At 42.7% G+C, this 16,201-nt stretch overlaps 1 protein-coding gene across 1 annotated transcript; it reads left to right on the plus strand.

Moving 5' to 3' along the window:
- The first annotated feature begins 394 nt into the window (after nt 1-394).
- On the plus strand, nt 395-5,404 carry CORT (cortistatin). Its single transcript, XM_075839369.1, has 2 exons — nt 395-786; nt 5,074-5,404. Exons 1-2 carry the CDS (start codon nt 682-684, stop codon nt 5,272-5,274), a joined length of 306 nt encoding a protein of 101 aa, XP_075695484.1. The 5' UTR covers nt 395-681; the 3' UTR covers nt 5,275-5,404.
- Nucleotides 5,405-16,201: the final 10,797 nt, after the last annotated feature.

The raw sequence follows: 16,201 nt of genomic DNA on the forward strand, positions 1-16,201 counted from the left end.
AGGGGGGGGCTGTATGGCGTTATCTACAGGGGGGGGCTGTAAAAAAGGCACGATCTACAAGGGGGGGTGGTATAACTTTCCTAGTTACGCCCCTGCTATCTATCCATCATATCTATCCTGTTTTTGGTGGTGAGATACCTTTCCATCCTCGAGTCCTCATATTCACCTCCTCTTGCTTTAAGAAAAGAGAATGATCCTGACATTGCACAGATTTCCATCATTTTGGGGTGATATTGAGCTTCCATTCATCCAGATGCTCCATATATCCCCCTGCCCAGCTCTATCCTCACCTGCCATGAATGACCTGCCCCAATAATGTGAATTATTCCCAGGTGTAAGTATATATATATATATATACACACACACACACACACACACACGTACAGAAGGGACCAGGCACCAGTGATGGCCGCAGGCTGCTGGAGCTCTGCATTGTTGCTGTGAAGTGTCTTTGTGACAGCCGGACGTCCCCTCCCTCCACACTTGTCGCTGCTGCTGGTTTTCCTAGAGATGCTCCGTGAGACCCCCCCCCCCCCCACCATGTCCCTGGCTGGATAAGTTTAATGATGTGACGTCACATTTGGGTTTGAGGAATGGTATAAGAAGCAGCGGGCTCCTCATTCCCAGCTCATTCCTGCATCTTTCTTTTTGCTCTCCTGTGCACGGTGTCCAGATCTGAAGATGCTGCTCCTGGGCTCTGCGGGGACCGTGCTCGTGCTGCTGGTGTGGGGGACCACGGGTCTCTCTCAGCCATATGACAACAGAATGAGACTAAGTCACAACCAGGTGAGTGACGGAACAAGGTCACCTCCATCGTCACCCCACATCCCATGTACTCATCCAGGACAGGGTTAAAATCAACTCAACGTAACTCCAGTGACTTATCGACTCCATTAACCACATCACTTCCAGAGTTCTCAGACCGGACCGAGCTGACGTTATCCGGGAATTCATGGATAGTTTGCAGACTTAGGCTGTTACCTGGGTGATCCCACAATACCCTTATAGGGGTCATGTATAGAAAGTGGCTTCATTTTTTTTGCCCAATAGTGGAGCAAATTTTTCTCAGCCATGCGACATATACAAAAAATATCTCATGAGCAATAGGTCGTCCATGAGTAGCTAGGAACGGCTACCGGGGCATGTGCTGGGTGCCAGGGAGGGTGCCAACAAGTCACTTTGCCTTGGCGAAGATATTTAGATACAGGGATGGGGGATAGAAAACGGAACCTTTGGCCCGGATGAAGAAATCCAGGAAATATGGTTCTGCTTAGGGTCATTTATTTCCGACACCTTTTCTTACTTCAGATTGTAGTAAAATCTCTTATGTCCATGTCACATGATCACCGATACGCTTCAAGGATTGGTCAGAACAAGGAAAAATGTGTCAGACTGCGGTTATAGCTACAGGTCAATATATGTTCCATTGTAAATACAGAATTAGGGCATTTCCCACCATCACCGTGTCTTCTACACAAGTCCCACAATCCACGTCTTCTTAGATAATCCCATCATGGACGTCTTGGAACCAGATCTAAAACTTCTTAAAGTTCCTTAGAGATTTCAATCATTGAGAATTTTCGACAAGAGAGCAAGAATGCTATAAGGGGATTTTCTGATGACTTCTACACAGGCCGGGGGGCAGTGGTGTAACTATAAGGAGTGCAGGGGTAGAAGTCACATCCAAAGATTCTTCTGGCACATAAGATGACATTAGCATTAGGTGGGGGCCATGGTAAATATTTTGCATTGGGTACCAGAAGCTACAAGTTACAACTCTATATGGGTGCATCATAGGAAATTGCAGCTGTTTTCTGTGTAGGACTCGGGGGTTGGCACTCCATGAAGACCATCCTCTGTCACATTTTAGTGAATGCCCCTCTATGGGTTTACCCATAATAAATATTTATCACATATCCACAGGATATATCTGATTGTTGTGGGTCCGACTGCTGGGACCCCCACTGATCACAAGAACGGACTTACCTTGCTGGTCCAGGGAGCCCCATAGGAATGGAGCGGTAGTACAAATGCTCAGTCACCGCTCCATTCATTTCTATGGGGCTCCTGAAGAAAGCGCTCGACCTGCATCAGATCTGCATTGGAAGGGTTCTGATCAGATTGTGTATATGGCGGTTAGTAGGGATCATTGTGAGCTCAGTCTTGCACTTCACATCATGAACGGTTCATTCTCTCATTCCATAAACATAATAGAGCGAGTCGATGGGATCATTTCCAGATGATGAGTTTGCCCGGTGACATTGGGGACGCAGCTGTGACCGAGACGTGATGGATGAACTCATTATGACCGAAACAAAGTGAAATCTCAAACCTGCGATAGTGAAATAGATGCCGTACAGGAGATCAATTTATAGTCATAGGTAAAGTTCAATTCAGCCAATTCTATATGCTGGGTGATAGTGCTGCTACATGCCCTGCTCCTATATGGCTGGCTAACAAAGCAGATTTGTCATTCACAAGCCTTGGGAACGGTGACAACTAATATCTCCGTGTGTGATTTTTACCCAACTTTCCCAGACCCCTGAATATCAAATTTGCTTCGTTTTGCAGTCATTTAGGAACTGAGCATGTATCACTGCAGTGGATGCTCAATGGCAGCAGGAAGGAGACCGCATTTTGATTTTACCTTTGGGGTTCCCTCTGTTCTAGCTACTGGTTGGCCCTTGGGTGGAACATTACTGTAAAAGTTTCACTGTAAGTAGGTGTTGGGAAACTGGTCTCATATTGCTGTTTGGGGCTGAGTACGATCCCATTGCGGTACCATCTACAATGTGCGGCAAGTCAATGGAAACAGACATTGGAAGGTGAAGGCAGAGAAGAACCAGAGGGTCCATCATAGCACTCTGTGTATCTTTTGTCATTTTTGTTTAAAGGTTGGGTGGAGTATGGATTTTATTTTGGAATTTTTTAGGGGGAGGGGATTTTAGGGGTGTAAAAATTCAAACTAATGCAAATAAAATACATAAAATAATTACGGTCAGTTAAGAGTCCCACCGGAATATTTTGGTGGAAGATGCCTCTAGACGGTATTAATAGACTAGGTATGTGGTCATCTACCAACTGAAGAACCTGACTGCCATTGAGCCTGGAACATTTCATCAGATTAGTCCAATGGGACGAATATCCAAATCCTGCATGATACGACTGTTCAAGAGTATGTTCAAATTGTGAATATATCTTGTTAACCTGCAATGCCACCAAATATACCTCTACATTGGCATCTAGTGGCCATAGGTGGCGTTGGATAGGTAATACCCCCAAAAAAATATACCACTGCATTGCCACTTAGTGGTTATAAGTGCTGAGAAACCTGTAATATACTACTGCATTGCCTCCTAGCACCACTATGTGGTATGGAATCAGTAATATCCTATGCAATATGCCCCTTTTATTGCCTCTTAGTGGGCATAAGTAGTATGAAACCTATAATACCCAACAAAAATACACCTACATTGCCATCTAGTGGCCTTACATGGTAAGGTATTGTAATACCTCACCAACTATGCCACTGCATTGCCACCTAGTGGCCATAATTATTATGAAATCTGTAACACCCCACAAAATATGCCCCTATGTTGCCACCTAGTGGGCATAAGTAGTATAAAATCTATAATGCCACCAAATATGAAACAGCTTTGCCGCCTACTGCCCATAAATGCTACGGAACCTGTAATATCCCACCATTGCTCCCCAATGCCCACAATATGGCGAGTAGCTTTCTCAGGACTTGCCTTCCCTGTTTAAATCTGGACCTGGGAGATCCCTATGGTAGTATATGAAGGCTCAATGTTTAGTTTTGGGGTCATGGGTTATTAGCTGCATGGTTCTGTATGTTCTCCCCATGATATAATTACCAGTCACAATCCAGTACCATTATAAAGTGCCTCCTAATTGCAATGAGCCCCCTGATATAGTTGTAATGAACACGAGTTAACGTTATGAGTCATTTCACTTGCGGCTATCATCCCACATCTCTATCTCTGGGGTGATGCAGATAATTTGAGGTGGGGGCATTAACAGCTGGTAGACGATTACCGCGTCTCTCAGCGGTGCGCCCAGTGTGCGTCTAATTGACTCCGGTTAATCTAAACCAGAACGTTGTGTTTATATTGTGGAATTGAGGCCATTATACAGATGATCCGGGAGATTAGCTATTAATTGCTGCATAAAGCATCCATATAATGAGATGGAGAGAAGCCGTCTGTGTACAGAGTCCAGCGCCCCCCGAACCATCATATAGTGAGAAATATATGCTCCATTATTATTTAAAAGTCCTCAAATATCTTCATTTTTATGTAAATAAAGCTTCATCATTGCCAAAGTGAAAAGTTCTACAGCTTTCTAATAGACTTCGTTTTTCAATTTTCAAGAACCTTGCTTGGTGTCAGTGAATGAGGACACTAGCTTACATTCAGAGGCAGCCAACCCTGCACATACCTAGTCCTGTTCTCAGCTTAATAGTGGATAGGATTGTATTCAGTCCAGGCAATGGTCTGTGAGCTAAACTCATCAGCAGCTGCACAAATATCTCTGGTATTTTGCTACAATGTATCAGTCTGTTTAGCTCACAGAGTATTGTCCAGACTGTATACAATTGTTTCCACTTCTCAGCTGTGAGCAGGATAAGGTTTGTACAGGTTTGCAGCCTCTAAATGTAAACAAGAGTATTCCCAGCAAGCAGAAAAAATGGTAAGGAATTAAAATACAAAGTTTATTAGACAGTAGCAAAACTTCATTGATAGTTGATGAGTAAATCAGGTCTGTGAACATCAATTGCTATTATATCTGGTGCTTTGCATTTGGGGGTGACATCTTTCTACTGTCCTAATTATGTATTTACGGGGGATTGCTGATTTATTCCAGAAACAGCGCCACCCCTGTCCATGGGCTGTGAGTGGTATTGCAGCTCAGCCCCCTGTACATGTATGTTGCAGTACCAGACACGGTCTATGGACACAAGTGGCGCTATTTTTGGATGACAGCCGCCATGTTTTTGTAATCTCATACAACCCCTTTAAATTTCATCCATCAATGGTTTGTCTCGTGTCCTAGGAATTGGGTAAAATCCAGGAAGATCTGCTCCTGAAGCTGCTCTCCGGATGGACGGACAGCACCGAGAGTAATTCACTAGAGATGGAAAGAGCAGCTCCCGACAACCTCGACACAAAGCTGATCCCCCCCATGAAGTTTCCTCAACGTGAGCGGAAAGCCCCCTGCAAAAACTTCTACTGGAAGACGTTCACCATCTGCTAGTGACCGGCTAAAGAAATCAACCTGGTGTTTAATTTATAGATTGTGTGAGAGAAACTGGACTGTATAAAACATGACGTTGTCTCCTTGTGGCCTCAGATTGTGGATTTCCATATTAAACCAAAAGAGTCGTCCAGCAATAAGAGTTTGCATTGTGGTCTTTTTGAATGTTTTTGAAAATAATAAATTAAAAAATTCCAGCTATTACTAACACTAAGAGAAATTCACCAGAATACATCTCACCACATAGATATAACAGTAGATAATATTGGGGGAGGGGGACAAAGGGGCTGTGACCATGTACTAGGAATCAGTGGGGGTTACAGATCATGGACCTCTACCAATGTTACATGTCAGGGGATGAATTTAGGGGATGTCTCTTTAAATGAGACAAACATGTTGTTATCAGAAGCAAATGTAACGCCGGACGGAAAAGTGTCAATTTCTTTCTATATAATGTTTTTTTATCACATCACGAAAGCCCCTATATTCTGCTGATCCTGCGCCCTATGCTCTCTCTTATGGTTTATTTACACATCACATTTCTGCCGAGACTTTTTCAAAACCGCAGACTTTTTTTTTCACAATTTTGGAGACATCGCAACATGACCGTGACGGGTGAATGAACCCTTACCTGAATTTCTCCCCTTCATTTTGGGAGTTTGCTGTACATGAAATTCCCTAACTTATATGTTATAAAACCTTCACTATAAACTCCAACTTTAAAGTGACATTAACCCTAAAGGGGAGCAGATTAGTATAGTGCGGTAGCATTATAAGAGGAGCGGCTGATATCAGTCAAATATATGTGGACATGCAGTGGACATATGTAATATAAAGTTGTGATAAATTATTGGGGGCAGGGACTGGAGTTTTTCTTTAAAGGGTAACTAAACGTTCACAAAACTTTTGACATGTCATAGTGACAGGTCAGAAGTTTTGATTGGTGGGGGTCCGAGCATTGAGACCCCCACCGATCGCTAAAACGAAGCGGCAGAAGTCCTCGTGTAAACGCTCAGCCGCTTCTTTTCTGTTCGGCTTTCTCCGGAAATCAATGTAGCAGAGTACGGACTCAATAGAAGTCTCAGTGCTCGGACCCCCACCAATCAAAACTTCTTCTGAGATTATATGTACTGATGCCTTAATACCCGACCATGCGTAAGCACGAACAAGTACACAATGTAACAACTTATCATTTAAAAACATGGTACAAGAAATACAAAATAAATAAAAATATGATAAATTTAACTTATTTAAGGAAAGAGGATCGGTCATTCCTATCGTTCAAACCCAGGGGTCCCAGCGTCTCTGTTTAGATAATCCAATTGGCTTCACATCTCAACAATTTAACATGTCTGTCACTTCCATCCACTGGAGTGAATATTCTCTACAATCCTACATATGACAGACATTTGGGGTCCCCCCATGTACCTCCCTCATATGACTGATCAATTTCGGAGATCCCTTCCCTGTACCTTAAGAATAGATATATTCATGTAACCGCTTAAATAGCGAATGTATTGTTTTTCCAATACGAAAGAATTTGCAAGGAAAGAAAATGACATATACAATGTAATCCGACCTGCAGGTGATGATCTGCGAGAGCAATGCCCACACTTGTAGTTGCCCACTGGGGCAACGTCTCGGAGCCAATCACCTTCCGTGTCTCTAAATCTCCCCCTAACAAACTCGTCTTGCAGGTTTGTACATCTCCTTAATGAGATTATTGGAGACTTTCTCTGTTAAATCCTCATCGGCCTCAATAATGTGCCAAATGTTTCCTTATGGCACTAATGAGACCCGCAGGAGGACTATATTGAAACGAAAAAACAAAATGACAATTTTTAGACCTTCTACGATGACGGAATAACAGTTTATTTCTGCCCTAATTTATCACTTTAGCAAAAGACTTGGGCAGTAATGTTTCCCCATATCCCCTAGCCCTTAACCCATTCATAGGTTCCATCACCTGTTCCAAAAAAGTATCATAATCACTGTTAATTCTCTTTAGCTGTCAAAATTGGCCATATGGAGTGAGTGACCTCTTGACATGTGGCAGGTGAAAGCTATTAAAGTGCAGGAGTGCATTAGTCGCTGTTGGTTTGCGATACCACTGGTAAGTAATCTCCTTTCATCCACCATTATTTTCACATCTAAAAACTCCACATGATCTCCTCCAAAACTGGCTGCAAATTCCATATTCAGTTGGCTGCTATTCAGGTAAACAACAAATTCCTCAAACTGCCTCTCGGTCCTGGACCCTGCTATTAGGACGTCATCAATGTATCTTGTCCAGTATTTCATACACTAGACAAAAGGATTTTTGACATTGTATATGTATCTCTCCTCTTACACTGCTAAAAATAAATTAGCGAATGTTGGTGCCATTGGTGTCCCCATCACTGTCCCCATTCGCAGTGCGAACAATTGGTCCCCAAATCGAAAAGTATTATGGGTAAGTACATAATCCAAAGCTTCGTAAATGTAATTTATACATGAATCACCTTTACCAGTCCTTTCCAGGAATAATTTAATAGCTCGTATACCATCAGTATGGCAAATCCAGGTATAAAGGCTAACGACATCAATAGTGTCCAGGCTCAATCCAGCCTGTATCCAATCATCCGAGCACCACTCCAACTGAATACTTCATGCAGCAAGATCTGGGCACTAAAATGGTCATCGGGTGACAACCACAGCGCTAAGCGAAATATGTGCCAAAAGGAAGTTGTCACATCTCCCCCCCCCCCCCTCCATACATACAGTACCAGGGAGTTGTAATTCTATAGAAGTTTGATTGCTGTGGCCACCACAACGTATCTCGAGCTTTTTTATGTTTGCGTAAATTGCACCGAATGTTACTTTTCTGCATGATAAGGGTTTGGATCCCTGTGCCATCGTCATCAGTTTTGCCTGGAGTGTTCCTTTAACTGTTACCTAAAAGGTAAGCTACATGGAGTAGCAGAGCTCCTAGCGGTTTGAAGACTCTCCCAGGACAGGACTGAATTTGGTTCTTCACATTCAGGGTAGACTTTTACTTTTCTATTGACCTAATTTAAAGGCATATTCCAGACAAAACCAAAAAAATCTCCATAAAGAGTTGCACACAAGACCTACCTCCTCACCATTGGGTGGCCATGCTAGTAATAATGGTCTATAGAGCTGTGTGTGTCATGTCCTACAGCTCTCCTCTCAGTATATTTCGCACTGCACAAAACCTTCTTTAACTTTCCCCCCTCCCAGATTTCTACTTTGTCATTCATGTTGAATGAGCCAGTCCAAATGCAGCATGACCGAAGTGCCTGTGACAGAACCTGCAGGTCCTGTATCCTGCTTCTTCAGGCATGAACTTATTTCACCCATTTGCAGATATTATACATTTTGCTTCTCAAACAAGGAGCTCAGTGACAGACTGTGAATAAATAGATCCTATTCATGTTACGTTACAGCTTGTACAGGATTAGAAACAGGCAGACAAGCTGGTCCTACCATAGGCTGAGAAAAGCAGCTTCATCCTTCAGCAGGAACGGAACTCTAAAAAGCCTTAGAAATGTGCCGAAAAGGTAAATAAATGCAGTAATATGTACATTTTTGGTGATGACATGCCTCACTGAGGAACATAGACTACTTAGCGCAGAACTCTCCTTCAGAGGAAGGGCATACATGTGAATAGGGGGTCATGAAGTCTTCATGCAATCATTTGTAAAGAAATTATGAAACCTATGTAAATGATGGTTTATTGAAAAATCAAATAGAACTAGAGAGGTGTTGACCAGGGAGTCCCATCTTTTTTGCATTTGTCTCTTAGAGGTTGTTTTGTGCCAGTCTTTCTACGGGCAGAGGCAATAGATCCAGGTCTAGTGCTTCTACCAGCAGCTTCTTTCTAATGTCACCTGCTCGAAGGCAGATTTGCAGCTGAACCAACTAGCTGTGAATGTGACGCTCATCAGTGGGTGGGATATCTAATGAGTCTTGATAGACTCGGAGAAGCTGAGGAGTCCCCATCCCCCCACCAGTCAAATCTGTTAATTACCTTTCACAGTCGAAAGATGAAATGTCACAAAAGTACAGCAGCAGAGCCGGGACGTGCACCTGCCATCTATAGGGAGCAGCGACACGTACAGTCACACGGAATGAAATTACCTTCACACCAAAAATTGCAAAAACAGCAGAGGAAAAACATGGTGCAAAGCCAGAGTAGGGGTCAGTGGCTCTAGTGACCCCTACAGTCCCCAATCAGGCCATCTGTTTACTTCTTCAGCCTACACCAACTATCAATGGAAAAATACCCCCAACATCTGCCACCAAAGGAACTGGATGAATATTTACCTGTCAGATCACATTGTTTCGCCTAGAGATAATCAGCGTCAAAAGGTCTGACAGACGCTTATCCCCCAATGTTAAAGCTTGCTTAGTTGAAATCACATGTGAATGGGGGATCAGGGCTAAAACTTTACAAATGCTTTGTTTTACGTCTAATCATGAGTTCAATCATGTCACATACTCAACTCACACACAAAGCTGCACTTACAAGTATTGCCTTGTTCCATGAAGTGAAGGTTGTTGATCATATAACTGAAGTTACAGTACAAAATTCAGGTAAACTGAAAACAAAATAGTAAACATGTGAATGCAGCTCTAGATGTGAATAGAGAAAAAAATGAAACATAAAAGATCCATCATTTAGTGTTGAAATAAAATACTAGGGCTTTATTAGAAATGCTTAAAGGTGTTATTTTCATACCCAAAAAAATTAAAATGTAGACAAGAAACATCTGCCAAACTGATTTCTAGATTGTAGGGGGTTCCGTGATTAAACTGGCAATAACGTTTCAGCAAATAACTACGGCTACGGTCGTGTGCATGAGGCCTTATTCTTTGTATAAAGGAAAAGTAAAAAATTTTTATAATATGCCTTCATCAATTCCTCACATTTTTCAAGATCTCTGCTTGCTGCCTGAACCTTCGTTGTTTACTCCTAGGAGAACACATCTGTGCTGGTCATGTGATGGACACGCAGGTGTTGTGACACGGAGTCATGTCTTGTAATGAGCCGTGTTCTTCACATGACAAGCACAGATTTGTGTCCTTGGTTCCTATTGAATGACAGCAAGCATAGATGTTGAAAACTGTAAGCAATTCATACAGAAAGTATATTGGAAAATTGTCTAACTTTTCGTTATATAAAAGATAACTTTCATTAGCTGGAACCGTAATAGGGCTTGGTAGATAACACTGTGACAGTGAGAGTCCCAAAAATGGAAAAATAATGAGGTCTTGGCGTGCGGCCGGCGCCCCTCAACATTGATTCATCAGTTCACATTTCAGGTGATTATAATGCTGTTTACCGGCAAAGAAAGATTAATATGACTTCGTGGAGAGTTATGTCCCTGTCCTCACCGGTAATAAGTCGAGGATCAGCTCCTGTTCTGCAAATTCACCCCTGACAAATACTGAGACCCGACTAATCCTGCCTCAGATATTCCCCTCCAGACCTCACAACAATAAACAGGTTTTTTTAATGCTGATTTTGACTCGAAAACTTCGTTGGAATCAGCGGCAAAAAACGGTGTTTTTTTTTCCGCGCCGGTTTTTAGCCAATCGCAGTAAACTGGCATGCGCTTTCTTGCAACGGTTCTGCCTCTGACCTCGCATTGAAGTCAATGGACAACATTTTTCGCAGTATTTTTTGCCCGCGGCACTCAATGGCCTTGGGCGAAATACGCAGCTAAAATCGTGGCAGGCAGGCAGGTCAAAATCTGCCTCAAAATTCTGCCTGCAAAAAAACTCTGTGTGAACAGGGCCTTAGATTGCTGATATATTTAAGAGATTTACTTATAAGGAGCGGATACATTTACTATAACATGTGTTACAATGTATCAGTCAGCTGTATGTAGCGGAGGCAGCACCAGCAGAGACAGATTAGTTAGGTTACTGGGCTTTTACGCCAGACAATTTTAGCGGTAAAAACGAGCACTGATCAACGAGACGGCGTTCCTTTGCTCCTATCACAAGGAGTTATGATCTGTGATGTATGAGGACGAGCGATCGTTACTACGCATCTCCATCATGGCGGCAGCGCGTCTCCCTGTTCACACAATGAGCTGCTGACAACGATAATATTTTCTGCTGCATAAACTATACGATCAGCCGATGAACGGGCGCTTGCCTGTTTACACATATGAACGCTCGTTTGCCCAATCATTGGCCCGTGTAAAAGGGCTTTTAGGCTCTGCTCCACGATGCAGTGCTGCATCCGTCATAAAATGGATACCACCGGCGCTTGACAGAACCCATGTGACTCTGCTCCGGTGTCCGTCGTTTGCAGCGCTATTCTTTCCATCAAATCAGATGGAATTTGTGACAAAGACTCAAAATCCAAATGTGAACAGGGCTTTAAAATGTCAAAGCACTTTATACATACAAGCACCGTCATGCAATTTTTTCATAAAAAATACATAAAAGTTCATGTTTGTGATTAAAAGTCTCACCCATAGGATAGGTCATCAGTATATGATCGGTCAGACACCCGGACCGGCACCAATCAGCTGTTTCCGGGCACCAGATGATGTTATGCAGTGGCCGGTGTCGGAAGCAGATGGCTCTGTACACTGTATAACGGACGTGCTGCAGTTCTGCTCCTGATCACTTGAATAGAAGTAGAGCTGCAACACTGCAGCGTGGCCGCTATACTGTGATTGGAGTCATCTGCTTCGGGCATGGACACCTGGTGCCCAGAGGCAGCCGGAGCAGCTGATCGGTGCGGGATTCGGGTGCCGACCCCCACCGATCACATGCTGATGACCTATCCTTTGGATAAGTCATCAGTATGAAAACCCACCCCATGCCCAGACTATCCCTTTAATGGGCTGTTTGTGTCCATGTCCACCTACATGCAACTTTAACAATTAAAGAAAAAAAAAGGATTCGATTTTATATTTGTGCCTAAAACTAACAGGTGTACACACAAAAACAAAGTAAAAGTAATAGATCAAGATGTGCAAAGTTCATATTAACCACAAGTTTCTACATCAACAAGAACTTGTGCTCTTAAAACACTGAGGGTATGTGCACACACACTAATTACGTCCGTAATTGACGGACGTATTTCGGCCGCAAGTCCCGGACCGACCACACTGCAGGGAGCCGGGCTCCTAGCATCATACTTATGTACGATGCTAGGAGTCCCTGCCTCTCTGCAGGGCAACTGTCCCGTACTGAAAACATGTTTTCAGTACGGGACAGTAGTTCCACGGAGAGGCAGGGACTCCTAGCATCGTACATAAGTATGATGCTAGGAGCCCGGCTCCCTGCAGTGTGGTCGGTCCGGGACTTGCGGCCGAAATACGTCGGTCAATTACGGACGTAATTAGTGTGTGTGCACATACCCTAAAACAGAGACCGTGCAATATTTGTCCTTCATCCATAAATGGGATAAGAGTATATGGTACACACCCCAAAAGACGACTACGCTGCCAAATGCTACATTCTGTAAGGAAGCGCACAGCATGCCGTGTATAAAAATACAACTTTATCATTTATACGCACAACCGCCTTCACGCAACTTTGCATCAAACATTGATTGTCGTTTGCAACTAAAACACTTACTGAATCAGACCCCTCTGTCCACTTTGAGTAGGTGTTTTAGTTGCAAACGACTTGTACTCCTCATAAAAATCTATGATGCGTGGAGTTTATACATAAAAACACATCTACGTTCACGTAGAAACGGCAAAACCGCAATAGTCAAACATTTTTTGCATGCACATTAAATTGGGGATTATATATGAATATCATTTTCCACTCCCCTATACAAAATAATTCTAACCCATTATTGTAGATCGTTTATGGCGACAGTCAGTGAGTAGAAATATTATTTCTGACTGAGGGAAATCAATTGCATCTGTCACATGTATTAGACATTCTTCTCAAGCTTTGATCGTGTGCAACGGGCATCGCTAGAAAAGTGGTCAATGGATTTGGTGCTAAAGATCGGGTACGGACAGGATAGGGACAGCGTAAAATGTAGAAACTTGATGTCTGTGTGTGGTGTGGGTGCGTCGTGCAATTTATTTGACGCCACAACCCAGGCGGTAATAAACGTCCTGGTCTTGTAGTCAATAAACAGCCTTATTAGGTGCAGAGGGGTTAATAGATGATCAACTACCATTTTCTAACTTCTGTCTGGAACCTTTACCCCATATGTGACAGTCAGAGAGCAGATATGCTCTGATTGATAGAGCAGGGACAACATGAACAGAAGTCCAAGTGAACCTGGGGTCATCCAAAACCATACAGGGAAACCAGCATGTCACCCACTGGCTTCCCCTCTGCTCCTTTACACAGGCAGAAGCAGGAGCTGAAAATCTGTGCATCACCCGCTTCAGCCTGCGCTAGCTCAGGCTGGAATCATTTATAGCAAATACGTATAAGATATGTCCTTGGCTACTGAGGGATGAGATAGGTCTTTGGCAGGGAAACGGTTACAGCATATATTCACCTTTGAACACTACTTATAATTTACAAATATAAATAATCTACATGAAAAGCTGTTATACTCCAGAGCTGCACTCTACTCTACTCTACTCTACTCTACTCTACTCTACTCACTGTACATACATTACATTACTTCTATTGATCCTGAGTTACATCCTGTATTATATTCCAGAGCTGCACTCACTATTCTGCTGGTGGAGTCACTGTGTACATACATTACATTACTTATCCTGTACTGATCCTGAGTTATATCCTGTATTATACTCCAGAGCTGCACTCACTATTCTGCTGGTGGAGTTACTGTGTACATACATTACATTACTTAACCTGTACAGATCCTGAGTTACATCCTGTATTATACTCCAGAGCTGCACTCACTATTCTGCTGGTGGAGTCACTGTGTACATACATTACATTACTTATCCTGTACTGATCCTGAGTTATATCCTGTATTATACTCCAGAGCTGCACTCACTATTCTGCTGGTGGAGTCACTGTGTACATACATTACATTACTTATCCTGTACAGATCCTGAGTTACATCCTGTATTATACTCCAGAGCTGCACTCACTATTCTGCTGGTGGAGTCACTGTGTACATACATTACATTACTTATCCTGTACTGATCCTGAGTTATATCCTGTATTATACTCCAGAGCTGCACTCACTATTCTGCTGGTGGAGTCACTGTGTACATACATTACATTACTTATCCTGTACAGATCCTGAGTTACATCCTGTATTATACTCCAGAGCTGCACTCACTATTCTGCTGGTGGAGTCACTGTGTACATACATTACATTACTTATCCTGTACTGATCCTGAGTTACATCCTGTATTATACTCCAGAGCTGCACTCACTATTCTGCTGGTGGAGTCACTGTGTACATACATTACATTACTTATCCTGTACTTATCCTGAGTTACATCCTGTATTATACTCCAGAGCTGCACTCACTATTCTGCTGGTGGAGTCACTGTGTACATACTTTACATTACTTATCCTGAGTTACATCCTGTATTATACTCCAGAGCGGCACTCACTATTCTGCTGGTGGGATCACTGTGTACATACATTACATTACTTATCCTGTACTGATCCTGAGTTACATCTTGTATTATACTCCAGAGCTGCACTCACTATTCTGCTTTTGGAGTCACTGTGTACATACTTTACATTACTTATCCTGAGTTATATCCTGTATTATACTCCAGAGCTGCACTCACTATTCTGCTGGTGGAGTCACTGTGTACATATATTACATTACTTATCCTGTACTGATCCTGAGTTACATCCTGTATTATACTCCAGAGCTGCACTCACTATTCTGCTGGTGGGGTCACTGTATACATACATTACATTACTTATCCTGTACTGATCCTGAGTTACATCCTGTATTATACTCTAGAGCTGCACTCACTATTCTGCTGGTGGAGTCACTGTGTACATACATTACATTACTTATCCTGTACTGATCCTGAGTTACATCCTGTATTATACTCCAGAGCTGCACTCACTATTCTGCTGGTGGAGTCACTGTGTACATACATTACATTACTTATCCTGTACTGATCCTGAGTTACATCCTGTATTATACTCCAGAGTTGCACTCACTATTCTGCTGGTGGGGTCACTGTGTACATACATTACATTACTTATCCTGTACTGATCCTGAGTTACATCCTGTATTATACTCTAGAGCTGCACTCACTATTCTGCTGGTGGAGTCACTGTGTACATACATTACATTACTTATCCTGTACTGATCCTGAGTTACATCCTGTATTATACTCCAGAGCTGCACTCACTATTCTGCTGGTGGAGTCACTGTGTACATACATTACATTACTTATCCTGTACTGATCCTGAGTTACATCCTGTATTATACTCCAGAGCTGCACTCACTATTCTGCTGGTGGAGTCACTGTGTACATACATTACATTACTTATCCTGTACTGATCCTGAGTTACATCCTGTATTATACTTCAGAGCTGCACTCACTATTCTGCTGGTGGAGACACTCTGTACATACATTACATTACTTATCCTGTACTGATCCTGAGTTACATCCTCTATTATACTCCAGAGCTACACTCACTATTCTGCTGGTGGAGTCACTGTATACATACATTACATTACTTATCCTGTACTGATCCTGAGTTACATCCTGTATTATACTCCAGAGCTGCACTCACTATTCTGCTGGTGGAGTCACTGTGTACATACATTACATTACTTATCCTGTACTGATCCTGAGTTACATCCTGTATTATACTCTAGAGCTACACTCTCTAAATCTGCTAGAAGCACAAACCTGATAGTAATAAATGGGTAGCCTTTTCTACATTTTTGAACCCTAGTTTTTAGTGCTCTCGCCATTGTGTGTAATTTGGCAAGATTTCCAATTTCGACTATAAGCCATTGACCAGG

Source organism: Rhinoderma darwinii, chromosome 10, assembly GCF_050947455.1.
Source record: "Rhinoderma darwinii isolate aRhiDar2 chromosome 10, aRhiDar2.hap1, whole genome shotgun sequence".
NCBI lineage: Eukaryota > Metazoa > Chordata > Amphibia > Anura > Rhinodermatidae > Rhinoderma > Rhinoderma darwinii.

Bases quoted from the DNA above. Each gene is read 5' to 3' on its own strand.
- CORT (XM_075839369.1), top strand. From the start codon at position 682: ATGCTGCTCCTGGGCTCTGCGGGGACCGTGCTCGTGCTGCTGGTGTGG. The intron at 787-5,073 runs GTGAGTGACGGA...CTCGTGTCCTAG, and splicing joins TGAGACTAAGTCACAACCAG to GAATTGGGTAAAATCCAGGA.